Source organism: Orcinus orca, chromosome 6 (genome assembly GCF_937001465.1).
Source record: "Orcinus orca chromosome 6, mOrcOrc1.1, whole genome shotgun sequence".
Classification (NCBI taxonomy): domain Eukaryota; kingdom Metazoa; phylum Chordata; class Mammalia; order Artiodactyla; family Delphinidae; genus Orcinus; species Orcinus orca.
Genome location: NC_064564.1, coordinates 15,914,998 through 15,934,131, shown reverse-complemented (window position 1 = coordinate 15,934,131; position 19,134 = coordinate 15,914,998). Strand labels below are relative to the sequence as shown.

Here is a 19,134-nt window from a genome sequence, read left to right as displayed (position 1 = left end):
GGAGGACCTGAGCTGGGCGCATGGAATTCTGACCACAGTCTCAGCTCTGTCCCGAGGCTCTGGGTGACCTTGGTTGGACCAAAGACTTTAACCCCCACTCCTGGGTTCTCAGTTTATTCCTTTTGGACAATGAGGAATCTGGAATGTATCATCTCTGAGGTCCCCTTCACCCTAACCCAAGGCAATGCCAAGTGAGAGAAGATCATCAGCTCAGAAGGAAAAAAAAATCGATCGACAATTGGGAACAATATTTCTCCCCTGAGGCTTCACTTTATCTTCCTTAAAAAGTCGAATTATCAGGCTTCCCTGGTGGCACAGTGGCTGAGGGTCCGCCTGCCGATGCAGGGGACACGGGTTCGTGCCCCGGTCCGGGAAGATCCCACATGCCGTGGAGCGGCCGGGCCCGTGAGCCATGGCCACTGAGCTTGCACGTCCGGAGCCTGTGCTCCGCAACGGGAGAGGCCACAACAGTGGGAAGCCTGCGTACCGCCAAAAAAAAAAAAAAAAAAAAAGTTGAATTATCAGTAACAGCTGCATTTTCTATGGCAACTGCCTCTTCCTTAGCATCTTATCAGTGCCCAAGGCCAGAAGTCTCTCTGAGCACGCTCCTTGTAACTTTTCTATTCTGCAGCTCCCCCAGCATCGGGCACAGGAGGCACAAATCTGTAACAATTATATTTTTAAAAATCGGACTTTGGAGGACAAGGCAAGGAGATCTGCCTTAGTCAGCTGAAGTAGGGGAAGGGAGGAGAGGAAGAAGGGTTTGGGAGAAAATAACATGATTCACAGCCATGACTGCGGTCCTCTGGGAAAGATCACTTGATGACTCTAGCTCGCTGCTAAGCACACAAGGCTCAGAAGATTAAACTTTCAGGAAAACAGTTCACCATAAATGCATCACTGGATTTTAAGTAGTCTAAGTAGATCACAGATGCCAGTCGGTACAGCCCTCACCCAATACTTGATTCTGTTTTTTGTTTTTTTTGTTTTGGCATATAGTTGATTTACAGTGTTGTGTTAGTCTCAGGTGTACAGCAAAGTGAACCAGTTAGTTATACATATACATATATCTACTCTTTTTTAGATTCTTTTCCCATATAGGCCATTACAGAGTATTGAATAGGGTTCCCTGTGCTCTACAGTAGGTCCTTATTAGTTATCTATTTTATATATAGTCGTTTGTATATGTCAGTCCCAATCTCCCAATTTACCCCTTCCCCACTTTCCCCCCAGTAACCATAAATTTGTTTTGTCCATCTGCAACTCTATTTCTGTTTTGTAGATAAGTTCATTTGTACCCTTTTTTAGATTCCACTACTTGATTCTTAACTGCCCATTCTTAACTACTTGATGCCACCGCTGCCACATTCCCATCAGGTGGTCATCCTGCCTCTGTTTGAATGCCCCTGGCAACAGGGAGCTCACTACCTCCATGGGAGCAATTGTCTAGTAAAACCGTCTACAGAGTTAGCTGTGTGTAGACTTTGTTGAGTCAAAGTCTGGCTCCTGCAAGGGACAACCCCAAACCCAGCTCTGTCCCCTGGAACCACACAGAGAAAACCCAATCCATCACCTGGCTGCTGGCCCTTCAGATATTTGAAGGCAGCTAGTCACTCCTCCCAGTGGTGCCCCGGGCTTGTCGCTGCCTGCGTCGTCACTGAGTGCAAGATTCTTCCCCAGCCCTTTGGCCTTCCGGACCTTGCCTCTCTCGAACCCTGGGCCTGCCAATACCAGTGAGGACTGACCACAGAGCAGAGTGGGACCACCTGCTCCCTTGCCTGGACACTCGAGATAAGCTTTTATTTAGCTGCTGAGTCACTTGGCCGATTCATATAGAATTCATCATCATTTTGGCAGAAGCTGCTGTTTAATCATTTTTCTCCCATCATGGACTTAGGCGGTCGGGTTTGGGGTTTTGGGCTTGATGTTTTTCTTGGAGTCGGGGACCATCGGAGAGGGGGCTGGGGGAAAGTAAAGAGCTTTACATTGATCTGTTCATCTCTTAGTGCTTTGCCCACCCTCTCTCCCCTGCTATGCGATGTCTTTGCTGTGCACCCCACCTTTGCCACCGCGGTCCAGCTCTGCACCACCAACAGGGTGGCAGCTTAACCACTGCTGATAGAAGTGGAACAAGTTGGAAATGGACAAGAACAGTAAGTACCCTGTTATGCCTCCCATGTTTGAAGCTTGCGCAGCTAATACAGTTGTTTATTGTTATATAACAAACCACCCCAAAATTTAGTGGCATAAAACAATCTTTTTTTAAAAAAAAAAAAAGAATCACTCTCCAGGCTCTAATTATTATTCGGGTGTATTCAGTCAATCATGGGCTGATAAAAAGTCATGGATAATAAAATCAGATGAGATAAAATTAGCCCACAGCTGATGCGGAGGCATCCTGACTGCTTTTTCAGGGCCTACCTAAAGTCCAGAAACATTCACTCCATCCGATATGTTTCCCTCATCTTCCCAAATAAGATCTCTTTGGGAAAAATCTGGGGCTAGTCTCTCCTGAGTTGCTTATCATGGACCTATAAGTAGACAAGTATTTCTTAAACTATCTTCACTGTTCATCATGCTATTGACCAAAATCCAAGGATGCTCAAGTCTCTTACAAAAATGGCATAGTGGGGGCTTCCCTGGTGGCGCAGTGGTTGAGAGTCCGCCTGCCGATGCAGGGGACATGGGTTCGTACCCCAGTCCGGGAAGATCCCACGTGCCACGGAGCGGCTGGGCCCGTGAGCCATGGCCGCTGAGCCTGCGCGTCCGGAGCCTGTGCTCCGCAACGGGAGAGGCCACAACAGTGAGAGGCCCACGTACCAAAAAAAAAAAAATGGTATAGTGATTGCATATAATCTACTCACACCCATATACTTCTTGCTTATACATATTATAAGCGATCATCTCTAGACTGCTTATAATATACAATACACTGTAATGATATGTAAACACTGGTAAATACAATGTAAATGCTATGTAAATTGTTATCAGAATCTCAGTAAATTCAAGCTTTGCTCTTTGAAACTTTCTGGAATTTTTTTTTTTTTTACATGTTCAATCTGTGGTTGGTTGAATTCACAGATTTGGAATCTGCAGATACAGAGGGCCAGCTGCATCTCACTCCAGGGCTGGTCAACGCTAACCTTTAGCTGCAATTCTTAGACTAATGGGCGTTTTTTAAAATTGGCCCCCAGATCTGCCTCAGGTCAAATCTACGTTTTCCACAACCACCTGGAATCCAACGGATAATTATTTTAGATCAGTGATTCTCATTGGAACTGTACAATATAATTACCTGGAAACTTTAACAATTAACCATGCCTGAATCCCACCTCCAGAAGTCATGATTGAAGTGATCTGGGTGCAGCCGGAGATTGCATCAGGATTTCCTAAACCCTCCAAGTCATTTTAATGCACAGCCAACGTTGAGGACCACTGCTTTCCAGTTTATGAATTCCTAGCTTACACTTTGCCCCATCTGATCCCTACTGCATCTCTATGTCATTGCTAGAGTGTGTGGTATTAGTCTCACTTTATAGAAGAGAAAACTGGAGGTCAAAGGAATCTTAGTTAGCAGGTTTTTACACTGAGTTGAAATCTGCTTCCTTGCATCTCTTCTCTGTCCTCTGCGAGACGGCCCTCTAAGTATTTGAAAACAAATATTCTATCTCAAATGTACTTCCTTTTCATAGAGTGAAGTCACCAGACCCTCACTCTGCTTGTCCCTGCCCCTAGGGTGTTCCACCCTGTCATCGTCTCTCTAGCGTGGCTTTAGGAACAAACGGAAGACACCAGCTTTGGTTGGCCAGCTGAGGGGGCAGCGATCAAAGACTATCACTACATGTGATTTGATATGAAGTTCCTGGAACCCCTCTGCTTACTTTTACATTATGTTTTAACAAACTGTGATCCTCAAATGGGTTTATACTGGCCCCCCGGGGCAGGCTATGGTATGCCGGCTGTACACAAAGACACAGAAGCAAGTGGCTCTAGTTTTACTCAAAGATTTAGAGAGAAAAGTTAATATTTAGTGAGTAATCAGTCTTCATTCTCTCTCTCTCTTTCTTTCTTTCTCCCTGTCTTTTTTCAGTTCCCCTCTAAATCTCGTGCTTCTAAAGCAATGGATGTCTATTTACATTTGTATTTAGAATGTGTGTGTATGTATAATATATATGCATAATATATACTACATATATAAATGTATAAGGGATTTTTCTTTTTTCTTTTCTCTTTAAAATAAATATAAAATCAGATTATATGTGCTGCTTTGCAACATGCTCTTTTCCACTTCATAAAATATTATGGCTAGCCCTCCAAGTCAATGCTTAGATAGATCTTTTCAGTAACTACTGTACATATTTTATTCAGCCATTTTCCCATGCCAACTTTTTCTGTCACTATAAGCTGTGCCACAACAAACGGACTTCTGCATATATCCTAATATGTTGGTGCCTTTATTGGTATAAGAGATTCTCAAATTGGGACTGTAGGGTAAAAGAGAATGTTTTGTCTTAATGTTACTACATACTGGCTTTTTTTTCCCCAAAAAGTAGCAGCTACTCCCACTGTCTCTGAGAAAACCCATTTCCTATGTGACCATAAGGCTGGATATTGTCCTTTTGAATTTTTGCCACTCCAGTGGGAGAAAATGACATTTTGCTCCCTTAATCTCTTTGCCTGTTTATAGTTTTCAGCTATTCATTTAAAAATAAAGTTTCTGTTTCTGTGACTTGCTTATTCATATTGTTTGCTCATTCTATTGGGTTATTCATCGTTTTTTTAAATCCAAGTATAGTTGATCTACAATGCATTCTTTTTTTTCTACCAGTGTATAGGAGCTCTTTAAATAAATGAGGTAATCCTATGTGTGTTGCAAATGTTTTTACCAAAGCTGTCGTGTGTCTTTTACCTTTGATTATGGAAGCTCTTAAAATTTTTTAAGTAGTGAAATTTATCTTTTCCTTTATAGTTTCTAGGTCTCCTATCTTGCTTAAGAATGTCTTCCTCTCACTAAAATATAGACCATTAAAAATACTGTATCACTATGCTATACACCTGAAGCTAATATGGTATTGTAAATCAACTATACTTCAATACAAAAAAATTAAAATGAAAAAATTATTAGGTAGATGTCTATTATGTAATACATGCCCAAATACTGCATAGTGTAGATTGGGTATAGTTAGATATAGATAGATAGATGTCACATAGCTAGAGAGACAGATAGTTAGATGTAGAGTTAGAGATAGATAATAGAGATGATAGATAGAATAGATGATACATAAACAGAAGATAGATAGATGATAGAGTTAGAGATAAATAGGTATAGATAGATGATAGATATAATAGATGATAGAATAAATAGTAGATGATAGATAGATGATAAACAGAAATAGATAGATAGATAGATGATAGATAGGGCCTTATCCTCAGAAAAGCAAAAATATAACAGCAATGGAAATATTAAATGCTATAGAATAATATTAGGAAGTGATGCTTTCATTAGCATTCTTTCAAAATACACTTTAAAAAATTTTTTTAAGATTTTTTTTGATGTAGAGCATTTTTTAACTCTTTATTGAATTTGTTACAATATTGCTTCTGTTTTATGTTTTGGGTTTTCTTTTTTTACTGCAAGGCATGTGGGATTTTAGCTCCCTGACCAAGGATCAAACCTGCACCTCCTGCAATGGAAGGTGAAATCTTAACCACTGGGCCACCAGGGAAGTCCCTAAAAATTTTAACCTAGACAAGTGCCTCTAATACACCACAAAAGACAGACGTGAGAGCAAGCGTAAGGCCCTGCAAATTCCTAATACAACTCCTGGGTTGTCAAAGAAATATTAAGTTATGAACACACTCAGGACAAAAGTGAGATTAATTGTAGTTTATAGCCCAGTAACTAATCAGTATTTATTTGGGAAAAGATCCCAGGGGCTGTCAGCTTTCGTCTGGCTGTAAAAAGAGAGCGCTATTGGGTAACACTGAGAAAAAGAACCATAAAGGAAATAAGGTGCAAATAAAATATAGACAGTTATTCTCATTTTCTTCTAGCTTTCTACTGTGTTAATTTTTATATTCAGATTTTTTAATGACTTTCTAGTTTATTCCTCTGATTTCTTTGTTCATGTGTAATATATTGTTTTTATCACATGACTTTAAAACAGTATTTAATGTTGAGAAGGTAATCTCCCTCACTCTTCCTTTACAAATTTTCTTGGTTGTTCTTGGACATTAATTCTTTTCTATAAATGTTCATTTAATTCTACCCAGTTGAAAAAAAATGATATTGTAATTATAATTTCACTAAAAGTACATAATAGTTTTGGAAGAATTCACATTTTTATATTCTTTCTTCCTATTTAGAAGCATAACATATTCTAGAAGTCATTTAAACTATTATTTTTATTTCTAAATGAATTTTTTATCAGTCTTGTATGCATATAATTAAAAAATATCAAATAGTACAAAAGTACTAATGCAGAGTCCTCTGCCATGTTCCTCACCATTTCTCCAGCCTGCCACCAACCCACTCCCAATCCAGGAAAACCATTATTTTTATATTAAAACAAACATTATTTCATCATGCTATGGCATGCAACTTTTATATCATTTTTTAAATAAAAGGAAAGATTTCAAAGATATTTTTGCTACTTCTATCATTATGGCAGTGGAAAAGTTTGAAAAACCCTGACTAAGTATATTGTACTGAAATTGATCAGATGATAGTTCAAACGTTTCCCCTCTTTCATTCAGCTTTGTGCTCCCATTCTCTAAGACATAGCCCAGCATGCAGTATGTATTTAATAAATACTTGTTAAATTACCTGAATTAATTTTTCAATTAGTGCCATCTAAGATTCCATTTATTTTGTTAGCAGTCTCACCCTAGTTTTGCTTTTTTTAAACGTCATTTTATTATTTTTTTAAATTTTATTTATTTTTGGCTGCGTTGGGTCTTCGTTGCTGTGCGCGGGCTTTCTCTAGTTGTGGCGAGCAGGGGCTACTCTTCGTTGTGGTGCACAGGCTTCTCATCGTGGTGGCTTCTCTTATTGTGGAGCCCGGGCTCTAGGCATACGGGCTTCAGTAGTTGTGGCTCGCGGGCTCTAGAGTGCAGGCTCAGTAGTTTGCGGGGGACACGGGTTCGAGCCCTGGTCCGGGAAGATCCCACATGCTGTAGAACAACAAAGCCCGTGCACCACAACTACTGAGACTGCGCTCTAGGGCCCACGAGCCACAACTACTGAGCCTGCATGCTGCAAGTACTGAAGCCTTCACACCTACAGCCCGTGCTCCGCAACAAGAGAAGCCACCGCAATGAGAAGCCTGCGCACTGCAACAAAGAGTGGCCCCTGCTCGCCGCAGCTAGAGAAAGCCCATGCATAGCAACCAACGCAGCCAAAAAATTTAAAAATAATTTTTTAAAAATGCCAGAATTGGTAAGTGTAAAGTGAGGCAAGAATCCCAAACACAGAATGAATCTTAGGGAAATTTCTGGGAGGAAGCAATAAAATATAGGAAACTTAAAAATCATGAAAGGATCACATAGTTCAGAGAATGGGGCAAAAAGAGGCCAACTTAATTTTTCTCTGGATAAGTCTTCAGTTGAGAATGTTGATAGATCCCCCCCCACCAGGGAATTCTATTTCTTATTTTAAATTGAAGCCAATAGGAAAATGGGATTTAGATGTTCCTTTATGACCAACGTTGCTGGAGTACTGCTATGAATTACCCTGGACTGGCCCTCTCGTCCTTTCAAACATACTGTACTGTGCAGCATTGGTGGTATCGTGGTGAGTATAGCAGCCTTCCAAAAAGTATTTTACTCTTTGGCTTCCAAAGGAGTCATAATTTGGGTGAAACACTCGCATTAACAAGGCAGTAACACTGCATGGAGTTGGAATCCATGCTATTGAAGAAGAAAGGGCAAAAAACTTTGAAAGGTCTGGGTTGGGGAGAGGATTGTAAACGTATGGTAGGACTCACCAGTATCCACGTTTCCTCGTTTCCTTGCAGTCCCTTGCCTTTGGTTGGGCCATGTGACTGAGTTCTAGCCAATGGAATGTGGCTCGTAGTGACTGTATGCCTCGTCAAGTCCTGTCCCATGATCATCTCAACCCACAGCCCTCCAGTCTCTCTTCCCCTTCTACAGCAACCTCGGAGGCCGCTTACTGAAAGATGGCAGCATCACAGGATGGAAGAAGCCTGCATCCCTAAGTCAACATTTGTAAGAGAACTACCCGACCTGCAACGGATTGTGATACGAATGAGAAATAAACCATTACTATACTGTCATTAAAACCTTGCAGTTACTTTTTAGAGCCTGTGCTCCTTGCTTTCACTGCTATGGAAATCGCTATCTTAAAACGAGATGCCATTGTAATAAAAACATAAATACGTAGCATTAACTTAGCATTGGGTAGCCCGATGTGAGGAGCCTGGTACCAGAAGCTGAAAAGATGAAAATCTTTATTATGCAGTGGCAAAACATTGGGTAAACTGTGCCTATGTTATCTGGGATAGCAGACTCCATGCTTACTAAGTAGGCATGTCCAGGGGGCACTGGTTAGAAAAGAAAGAAAGTGATAGTGTGTGATTTCTGCTCCTGGCTGTACTTGGTAAAGCAATACAAGGCAGAGATGAGCTCTGGAGAAGTGGATGGTTTGCAAAGAGAAATAAGAGGGAATGGGGAGAGTAGAAAATTTGAGCCTGTAAGAGGAAAACATCGACTGCTTCTAGATCCCAAATGGTAGAAAATAAGATTGGAAAGCTTTCTAGCAGCAAAGACCCATTAAGACCTAGACTTGGTGAAAAGGTCAGATTAAGGATGACTTTCCCAGTCAAGTCTTGGAGCATCAAGGTAGTTAACTGCCCTCTGAGAAACAGAGAGAGGCACAGGGGAGGGGAAACAAAGAAATAAAGCCAGTTGGAGAACTATTTCTAGGAAAAAACTCTGGGTGTGGTCACTGGCCCACGACACTGACTCGAAGCAAATAGATGAGACTTTGCTAAAATTTTGAGGGACTTTCTTGGGAAACAAACAAAACCCCACATGCCTAGACCTTTACCTGTCATCTTGACAGTTGGAGATGAAAAACAACCTTGCTCCAGGAGGTAAGGGACTGTGAGAATTAAGCAGCTCTCAGGGAAGGCTCACCACCTCCCACCCGCAGCATCCACTTCAGATGTGTCCCAGGAGGGTGGTAAGCAGGAAGAACCTTCTAGAGGGCATAGCCCAGAACACAATGGACAAGAGATTTCCTCCAGAGTTGAATGAGGGCCTAAGCAAAGAACTTCCCCCACCCCAGGATTAGGGGCCTTTAGAGCACCTGTGGGATCGCGAAATTTCCACAGACCCGTAGCTACTGTGTGTCTTTCATTCTTCCCTTTTCTGAATGTGCGTTTTTATTGTGATGATCTGATCCAGGCTCCTCCATCTGGACTGGAGCCACTCCCAGACCTGAAGGAAAAGACGGACTTACAGGGAGAGCCTGAACTTAGAGCTCAGTGGTGGGCATACTTGGAGTTGCCTTCCTGGGGAGGAATGAACATGTTTTATATGCAAAAAGAAAAGAGCAAACAGGTATTCGGTGACCACGAAGGCGGCCTGAACGGAGGATGCCCGTGCTCCCTGATCTGTGCTTCTCCCTCTATCCAGGGCGCACAGCGAAGTCTATTTTCAAGGCCTCTCGCTATGAGGGGCTCTGGCCAGTGGAATAGGGGTAGAAGTGCTGTATACCAGCCCAGCCCTTAAAATTCTCCTATGCGTGATCCTCCATTCTCTCTTGTTTTGCAGCCACCTTAAAGCCATTTGTTGAAGACAGTGGTAATACAAGATGGAAGGTCCCTGGGTCCCTGAGTCACCATCTGGAAGAGAACTGTCCAACCCACACTGGATTGTCATGTGAGAAATAAACTTTTGTCTTATTAAGATAGTGTGTTGTTGCCACAGCAGTGAATTTTACTCACACCAACTAACTAATATAAGAGTAAGGAATGTCTACATTCAGGAAAGGCCATTAGTAAAAAAAAAAGAAGTCAGAGAAATTCAGGAGAACCGGAAGTAAGTAGGATAAGATAAACTAGGGGAAAAGAGAGATTCAAGAAGGAGCTGCCAATGGTTTGTGATGGTTAATTTTATGTGTCAACTTGGCTAGGCTATGGTACCCAGATATTTGGTCAGTCATTATTCTAGATGCTTCTAGATGTGAAAATGTATTTTAGATGAGATATTTTAATTAGTAGACTTGAGTCAAGCAGAACACCTTCCATTGTGTGGTGGGCCTTCTCTAATCAGTTGAAGACCTCAAGGGGAAATAGTCTGACTTTTCCCACGAAAGGGGGAATTCTGCCAGCAGACTGCCTTTGGACTTGAGCTGCTACGTTAACTCTTTCCTGGGTCTCCAGCCTGCTGGCTGTTGGTTCTATTTCTCTGGAGATCCCTGACTAATACAGTGTTAAAGCTACAAAATGGTTAACGAGGGTACAGATTTTGAAAAGGCTATTATATTTGGCAACTAGGAGGAAGGGAGCAATTTCAGTGAGCATTGAGGGCTGAAGCCACATTCTAAGAAGGAAAAGTGGAAACAATGCCCTAATGCTGGAGAGGAGCTTGGGTGGGGGGGAGGGAAGGGATCAAGGGCACTGGTCGAGGAATTGAGTTTTAGGAGAAAGAGAGTTTTGGGGGGTTCTTTTGCCTGAAGTAGAAAATAGAAAGGAAAGTCTGGGGAGCTCCCTAGGAGACTTTGTTCTGAGTAAATCACAACAGTGCTCAAGAACTGAAGTGGAACAACCCAAGTGCCCATCAACAGACAACTGGCTTAAGAAGATGGCATATATATGTCATATTACTCAGCCATAAAAAAGAATGAAGTACTGCCATGTGCGGCAACATGGATAAACCTAGAGAATATTATGCTTAGTGAAGTAAATCAGACAGAGCAAGACAAATATTATATGATATCACTTATATGTGGAATCTAAAAAATAATACAAATGAATCTATATACAAAGCAGAAACAGACTCACAGACATAGAAAACAAACTTATGGTTACCAAAAGGGAAAGGGGGCGGGATAAATTAGGGATATAGGATTAACAGATACACACTACTCTACATAAAATAGGTAAGCAACAAGGATTTACTGTATAGCTCAGGGAACTATATTCACTATCTTGTAATAACCTATAATGGAAAATAATCTGAAATATATATATATATATAATACACACACACACACATATATATATATATAACTGAATCACTTTGCTGTACACCTGAAACCAACACAATATTATAAATCAGCTATACTTCAATTTAAAAAAAGGACTGAGTTGGGACTTTGTACCTTCATTAATACATGAAGTTTCCACCACTAGTGATTCCATTTTTTTTCCTCTAAATGACCTCTGCTCTTTACCGATTTCCTTTGACTTTCAACATAAGTATAGCGTATGTGCTGCAATCAACTGTCCCCACACCTTCCCCAACCAAACTCAAGTTAAAAACAATATTAAGCAACCTTCTGTAGCCCATCCCACCCTGCCTACCCCGTCTGGTGCTGTCTATGCCTCTGCACTCACATCCCAGCTGAGCCACATCCTAACAGTTCCATAATCTGGTCTCTCAGGGGGAGTTATCCCAGTTGACCCTGGGTTCACCCCTCTGGCTGTTCATAGAAATTGCCTGAAATTACAGCTGAAAACTCTCACCCAAAGGCTGGTGAAATTTCCAGGAAATCCGGTCTCCTCCCTTCTTCATCTGTGATCTTGACCTTGATCCCACAGTCCTTTGGGAGCAGGAGTTCATCCTCTGAACCTCTTCAGGGCTGGGTCCAGCTCTGCTCATCCAGGGTCCATCTACAGCCAGACACCAGTATATTTCATTTCTCTACTGATGCATCTGCATTACCATAGCAACACATACATACATCCTCCAATCCCAAGGGGGCGAGGTGGTGGGAGAGGATCCTCCCACATACAAGGTTAGGACCTTTTTCTCACCAGACATCTTGGATGTAGTCAACTAAAGAAAGCATGGAGAAAACCAAGGGTCATTTGTCTGTTCTCTCTTTGACAAATATTTGAGTAGCTTCTGTGAGAGGCAGGGTGGTGCACCGTGGCTAAGGACAAAGGCGCTGGATTCGGCCTCCCTGGGTTCAAATCCCAAGATCTCCACTTACTAGCTACGTGACACTAAGCGCAATATCTACCTTCTGAAAAATTAGGACTATAATGGTGCTTATCTCATAGGGCTGCTAAGACAATTAAATTAATTAATATATAGGTAAACTGCCTAAAGGATGCTTTGCGGGTGGCTAACTCCCTGGTGTTTACAAAGCAGCCTCCTGATCCCTGCCACAGTCTGGGAGACTGAGGCTCATGTGGCAGACTTGGAATCCAGATTCAAAGCCCCAGGAGTACCTCGTGACTACTACCAGGTAGGCAAAATCCTCTCTGAACCTCAGTCTCTTCACCTGTAAAATGGGCAGTAGGTTCCTGGCTCCCTCTCTCAAGGCCATGGTGAGGTTCTGCTGAGATCACAGAAAGAATGCACTCCTTGAACTGAAACTTGCCATTGGGAAGGGGAGGAGATTAGAGAGAGCTGAGCATCTCCCTCTCTGACTGGCTGGGATTTGTGAATGGGGCGGGGGTGGGGGGCTGGGGGGGGGCTGTCCTTGGCCCCTTCTCAGCTCCCAGGCTTAGGAGAAAGTCTCTCTGCCCCTTTGACCTCACCTACTTTACTCCAAGGGCCAAATGGGGGTGGGCATGGAGGTGTGGAGATGTGGGAAAGGGGCTGACGTAGCAATGGAAAGAGGCCAGGCCAGGTGGTCCCCACTGTGTGGTCCGTCCCCCCCTGCCCCATCCTGCCACCATGGCCATCACGCCTCAGTACCATTACTTGTTAAATTGTTGTCTTTCCTCACAGGATGCAACCTCAGGGAGTCCGGGACCGTGTGGAATGTTCCCCACACTCCCGCTCCCGGAGGAGGGCCTCGGACGAGAGAGTCACCACTCCTTTGCCTGAGGCCCGTTTCCCTCAGATGTCACTGTTTATACCAGAGGCCTCTCCAGGAACAAAGTCACAGAAGTTGGGAGCGCTCAGGGCCCAGTTTTCTCCGGCAGAAAACCGAGGCTTGGAGATACGGAGTGGCCGCCCAGAGTCACTCACCCAGAGTGGCAGAGCTGGCCTGACCAACCGTCTGGGTCCGCCCCGGACCGAGGGATGTGGGACTTTCAGTGCTAAAACGGAGACAGTCCCAGGCAGTCCGGAGGACGTGAGGGGCTGGGGCCGGAACCCGGGGATCCTCACTTTAACAGTCCCTCTACCCCGCAGATGGGTGACGAAAAGGTCCAGGGCGAAAATCGAGAGCCCCCAGCCACCAGGCGGCCCCCACCGCGCGAACGATTGCTCTGGAAGAGCCTTCCTTGCTCCCCCAATCCCCAGTGCAGCGGCTCCCGGAGGCGGTCGGTGGGCGGGGCTCGGGGCCTTCCCCGCGCGAGGGGACTCCGGGGGGGCCGTGCGGGGCGGGGGGGCCCGCGGCGGCACAAAGAGGCCCGGCCGCGGCACTTTTGAAAAGAGCGAGGAAGTTGATCTGGGCCGGGGCCCAAGGAGTGACGAGGAGGGAGGGAGGGCGGGCGCGCGGGGCCGGGGGCGGCCGCAGCCCTCGCCTCGCCGGCCTCCACGGGAAGCGCGGCGGCGGCATGGGCGGCGGGGCGCGGCGCCCCCAGCCTGCGACCCCGCGGACCCTCCTCTCGGCGCGCCGCCTCCGCAGCCGGGGCTCCGGCGTGACTCCGGCACCGAGCCCCACTCCCGCGGGCGGCGCGTAGGGCGGCTATCGATACGTGCCCTCCCGGGACCCGTCGGCTTCAGCCCGGGTCGCACGGCCGCCGAGCCGCCTCCGGCGGGGCCCTCCCGAGGCCCCGGAGCGGGGACCATGAAAGGTAAGCCCGCCCGCGCGCGGGAGTTCCGAGGCGAGCCCCTGCGGGACCCCTCACCCTGCCCGGGCGCGGTGGGCACCTCTCTCTGAGGGCGGGCGAGGACCGGAGGACTCACCCGGTAGGAAGTGCGTGGGCTTCTCTTTCGTATCCTCCGGAGAAAGATATTGGGAAGACAGGATGGAGCCCTGAAGTCCAGAGGCAAGGGAGAGGAGAGGGAGGATGCAGAATGTGCTCACCGTCCATTGCTCTTTCCCGAAAAGCCGTTGTAAATCCAGAGAAGTATCTGATCCCTTTAACCTGTCAGCACAGAACGATGTTACCAGCCCAACCTTCTACCAGCATCACCCCATCCGGAGGACCCATCTCAGAGGCTGCTGCGGCCCTCACCTAGCCTTTCGCCCAGCGCCAGGCCCAGGATTCTACTCCGGGAACTTCCACCCTTTCCCCAGGAGAGACCTGCGGTGTCTGGGTTTCTCAGCCCAGGCCCAGCCCTTCCTGACCTCTGAACCCTGGCTGACCGTCCTCTGACCTCCTGGGCGCAGAGCAGTAGGGGGAGATCAGTGGTGCAGGCCTGAGCTCTCCCCAGGCCAGTGGGCATCACCACAGTGGTCCTTGCAGCCAGTTCTTGGGATGGAAACAAGAACCAAACTTGGTCCCTGATGCTCATCCCTGGGCCTGGTTTACTTGAGGCCCGGGAGAGTGCACCCCTGGTCTTCACGGTCATTCTCAGGCTAAGGGAGAAACAGGCTTTGGAGTCATACTGTGGGGCAGAGAACTTCGGGGTTTTGATGCTCCCTCACCTGCTTTACGATAATCCTTCAGATAGCTTAACTGAATGTTGCAACGGTAAAGGACTTCCGGGGTCATCCGCAGGGCTTTCCGCTGTGCCGTCAGGTGGCGTTGGCGTTGGCGAAGCCGCTTCATTTGCATAGAAGGGTTTGAGGGTTCCTGTGAAGAAAAGGCTCCACGGGTAAACCTCTGATGGATCACAGCCTCCATGTTGTATAGTTGTGGAAACTGAGGCCCAAGCAGGTAGGACCAGCCTCATGGGTGTGTCACCTGTGCAGTCCCCCAGGGGCCCAGGGCACCACATGAGGATCAGTGCTCTGCTGTCGCTGTCTGGAAATTATTAATAATTTTTTAACAAGGGAGCCCAGCAGTTTTATTTTGCACTGGGCCCCGCAAATTACATTGCTGAGACTGTGGATGAGAGAAGGGACTTGCTTGAGATTCACAGCTTGTCAGGGGGACCGGCCCAGGGCTCCTGACTTCCAGGCCAGTGTGCTTGCTGATGCATACATCCCTCTTCCTTCCCTCCGGCCTCTGGTCCCTCTGTCTGTGCTTCCCGGTGGCCTCACCACGTCTTGATCTATCTGGGACGAGGCAAGCAAGTTATCATCAGCCCCAGGGAGTTCCCTTAGCAGCAGAGAGGAGCCTCACTCACCAGGTTCCTGCTCTCAGCTACCACATCTGTGCAGTGTCCTGTGCCCAGGCAGCAGTCCTGGGGCAGGTCATTACCAGAAGCCTCTGGAAAGGTCTGAGGCCACATCTCACCACAGGCTTGGGGCCCACGCCGCTCTGGACCTTGATGGTGATGGTAAGAGGCTGCACATTCTCAGAGTGGTTTGGCTCCGCCAACATTCCAGAAGAGCTCTTTGGGGGAAAACAGACCGGGGAAAAGCCAGGCGGGGCCGAAGTCCCCTGAAATGGAGGAGACACCCAGCTCCTGGGAAGGGAGTCAGGAACACACGGCCCGCCTTTCTGAAACTCAGCAAGGCAATGCGACTCCTCTAAGCGGCGGAGGAAGGAGCTGGTGTGAACAGGTATTGAGAGGAGGTCTGTGAGGAGGACCGGCTGAAGCAGGTCGTCGGGTCCCAGCGTCTTCCTGGCCTGCTGACTGGGAGGCTATGGGCTCTGAGCAAGAAACCCAAGTCCTGCCCCTCTCACTCCTTTTCCCTCAGACGGCAGCCTCACCGCCACCTGGGGCCGAATTCCTGTCCGCTGACGCCTTCAGGGCAGCTCTTGTGTGTTTTTCCTCCACTTTTGGGAAACCTTCTAGGATCTTCCATAACCTCCCAGGGCCCGGGCCGCAGAGCTGCGGGGAAGGCGGGGTTGATTCCCAGCCCACCTCCCTGCAGGGTCTCCCCTCATCCTCCCCGGGGGCCAGGAAGAGCCACCCCCCCTACCTGAGATGGAAAAGCCAGGGCAGGCAGTCAGTATTTGACCTTGGGGGCATCTGTGGAGTGTGAAGAATCAGGATTTTTTTACCCACGTGGAAAAAAATAAAGTGCCCAGAAGAGTGGGCTGCCCCTTCCAGGATGGCCGGGGGAAGCTGGCCTCAGATTGTCCTCTGAGGGCTGCACCAATCTGAGAAGCACATCTGCTGGCAAAGATTCACTATCCCCGTTCAAAGCAAAACACGGTGATGTTATGTTTTGTGGAGGTTGGCGGGGACGATACTTAAACAAGAAAACAGGTCTGCTAAGGCGCGCTGCCACCAGTGGCCAGGCGCCAGGGCCCGCTCTGCCAGCCAAGCTGTTTCCACCCTGAGGCGCCTCCTGCCCACCTGCCCACTGGCTGGCAGCCGGGCCTCCCAGGCAGCCGCATCTTTTGATGCAAGCAGGGCCCAGCTCCGGGTCCAGCCCCTCTCACACCTGAGGGGCACGCAGCTGCCACCAGCCCCTGGTGATGGGCCCACCTTGGAGCTGCCCACTGGCTTGTCTGGGCCATTAACAGCCACCTGTGGAATTGTTCCCACATCTCCAGCGAGAGGGTCCTGTTGTGAGATCCCCTCCCAGACATGTGAGTCACCCCTCCAGAAGCGGCCTGGTTCCCTGCGAAGATGACTGATTTGAGAGTCAAGGACAGAGGCTCTAGTCCTGGCCCCGTGTGAGGCTCTGGTCAGTGTTTCCCTCTCTGGGCCTCGTTCCCCTGCTGGGTGGTCCCTGAGAACCATCTTGCTCTGAAGCACTGTGACTCAGCCCGGGAGCTCCGGGCCTGAGAGCCACGTAGGGAGCAGAAGTGACTTGGTAAAGAGATGCTTGGAAGTGGGCCTACCTCATGGGCCACTATGTCCCTGGGAGACTTGGCCTCAGCTGCCATGGACGGGCAGAGCCACACCCTGCTGTTCCCCAAACCTGGGGGAAATGACCCCTCCCCACGGAATCGGGGAGCAGTGCCTACAGCCCACAGGCAAAGGGCGGGCAGGAGAGCAGGGGGTCTCAGAAAACAGCAGTGTGATCCTAGGAAAATCTACCTCTTGCAACTTGGCAGGGGGGATATATCCACTCATGAATGTGCAGACTGCGTCCCTTTTGGAAGCCTGACCTCCATCCCCAGACCTCGGGACACTGGAGGGGGCCTGCGACTAGAAGGGGCCGACACAGCAAAGGTGCACAGAGCCAATAAGTGGCCTGATGCGGACGAGGGGTGCCCTGGGGCTCAGATGTTGGAGATCAGCTCCAAACAGACAGACAGACACACATACACACGCGTGCGCGCGTACGCACACACACAAGCTGGTCACCTTGCCGTCCAGCTGGGGTGATTTTAATAACTGAAGACTCCCACCTCAAAACTAATTTGTGAGTGAGGACAAAGAATTCTAGTTCTCAATAGATGTTGGTGGACAGCTTGGCAGTTTTCGTGAAGGACAGGCAGCTGTGCTGGGTGTTACAAGTACAGAGTTGGCAAGTACAGCAGCATGATGGACCGTGTCACTCATATATTCACTGTCTGTGTTTTGATCATGTTTAATTTAGTGTGTGTGTGTGTGTGTGTGGTGAGCACTGAGCCCAAGGTTGAGCCTAGCCCTGTCACACACCAGCTTTGTCACTTTGTAACTATGATGAAGTCATTGGTGCTCCTCGGCCCTCAGTCTCATCTGCAAGTAGACTGTATGTTCTTTGAAGTTCTTTCCAGCTCTGACATTCTCCTCTAATGTTTTTCCTTTTGTGAGGGTATGTATATTTCTTTCTTTCTTTTTTTTTTTTTTTTTTTTTGCGGTACGTGGGCCTCTCACTGTTGTGGCCTCTCCCGTTGCGGAGCACAGGCTCCAGACGTGCAGGCTCAGTGGCCATGGCTCACGGGCCTAGCCGCTCCGCGGCATGTGGGATCTTCCCGGACCGGGACACGAACCCGTGTCCCCTGCATTGGCAGGTGGACTCTCAACCACTGCGCCACCAGGGAAGCCCAGTATGTATATTTCTATCTATCTGTCTATCTATCCACAGTTTTCCCCCAGACTAAGACTGTAATGCCCACAGGGTAGTATCCAAGTGTGAGTTTCATGAGTGTGAGGACCCTGGCTGCCTTTTTCTTGTCTCACTCTTGCACAAGGCCTGGCACTTAGGAGGTGTCCGTTATATTTGTTCAGTGGTTACATCTGAGTCCCCCACTGGGCTGAAGTTCTTAAAGGCAAGGACACCCCATGGTGTCCCCAGAACCTAACACAGGTATTTGGTAAAGATTCGTGCTTCTATTCAACCAGCATTTTTTTTTTTTTACCAACTGCCAAGTGCCCGGGCTTGTGTGTCTATGTCTGTCTAACGGCCAAAAAAGATGCAGAGAAGGGCTTAGAGTTTGGACACTGTTCTTTCTCTCCAGGAGCGCACCCTTTCCTGGGACACTTACGACTTGTGCCCAAATCATTCAAAAAAAGTCTGAAAGTGGTAAGTGCATGAGAGAGGTCCCAAGGAGAGAGTTTGGGTGTTATTGGTCCTTTTCCCGTCTCTCCTCCTTTGCTGCTCCACCTCTGGAAGAGTCTGTGGTCTCAGCCGTGGACTCCCATTCATTGAACAGTCCCACCTAGTCTCAAGGATGTGATACACGGCACAGGCTGGTGATACCGGATTTAATCCTCTGAGCCCCAGACCCTTACCCGACAGTGTCCTAAACGTCTAGCTGGAGACCTGCAGACACTCCTTTAAGGTGCAGATGGGATGCCTTCACATCCAACCGAACCCAGGTTAAATAGTGGTTATTCTGGGATGTTGCCTCACACCTTTCAGTCAGCAAACATGTATCAATACCTACTTTGGGGGAGGAAGCGGCTAGTCTAAAGGGGAGCAAGGATGCCCTCCGGTGGAGACAAAACATACACACTTGAGAACCAGGGCTTCCCTGGTGGCGCAGTGATTTGAGAGTCCGCCTGCCGAGGCAGGGGAGCGGCTGGGCCCGTGAGCCATGGCCGCTG

General features: G+C 47.5%; 1 protein-coding gene and 1 long non-coding RNA gene across 6 annotated transcripts in view; one reads left to right on the top strand and one right to left on the bottom strand.

Moving 5' to 3' along the window:
• Positions 1 to 11,864: 11,864 nt before the first annotated feature.
• LOC125964889 (uncharacterized) lies at positions 11,865 to 17,965 on the bottom strand. The gene is made up of 3 exons (XR_007478219.1): positions 14,741 to 17,965; positions 14,056 to 14,237; positions 11,865 to 12,024 (listed from the first exon to the last, which is right to left on the bottom strand). It is a non-coding gene; the product is annotated as an uncharacterized LOC125964889 (long non-coding RNA).
• The window catches only part of SCARA3 (scavenger receptor class A member 3), a 41,520-nt gene continuing 35,461 nt past the window's right edge, over positions 13,076 to 19,134 (top strand). For 2 of the 5 annotated variants that reach the window (XM_049711738.1, XM_033429814.2), the window contains exon 1: positions 13,076 to 13,943. In XM_049711738.1, coding sequence (XP_049567695.1) covers positions 13,937 to 13,943 — 7 coding nt within the window. In that variant the 5' untranslated portion in view covers positions 13,076 to 13,936. Of the gene's footprint in view, positions 13,944 to 17,986; positions 18,135 to 19,134 lie in introns of all 5 variants that reach the window. The other 3 variants (XM_049711740.1, XM_033429813.2, XM_049711739.1) reach the window with 2 other exon arrangements.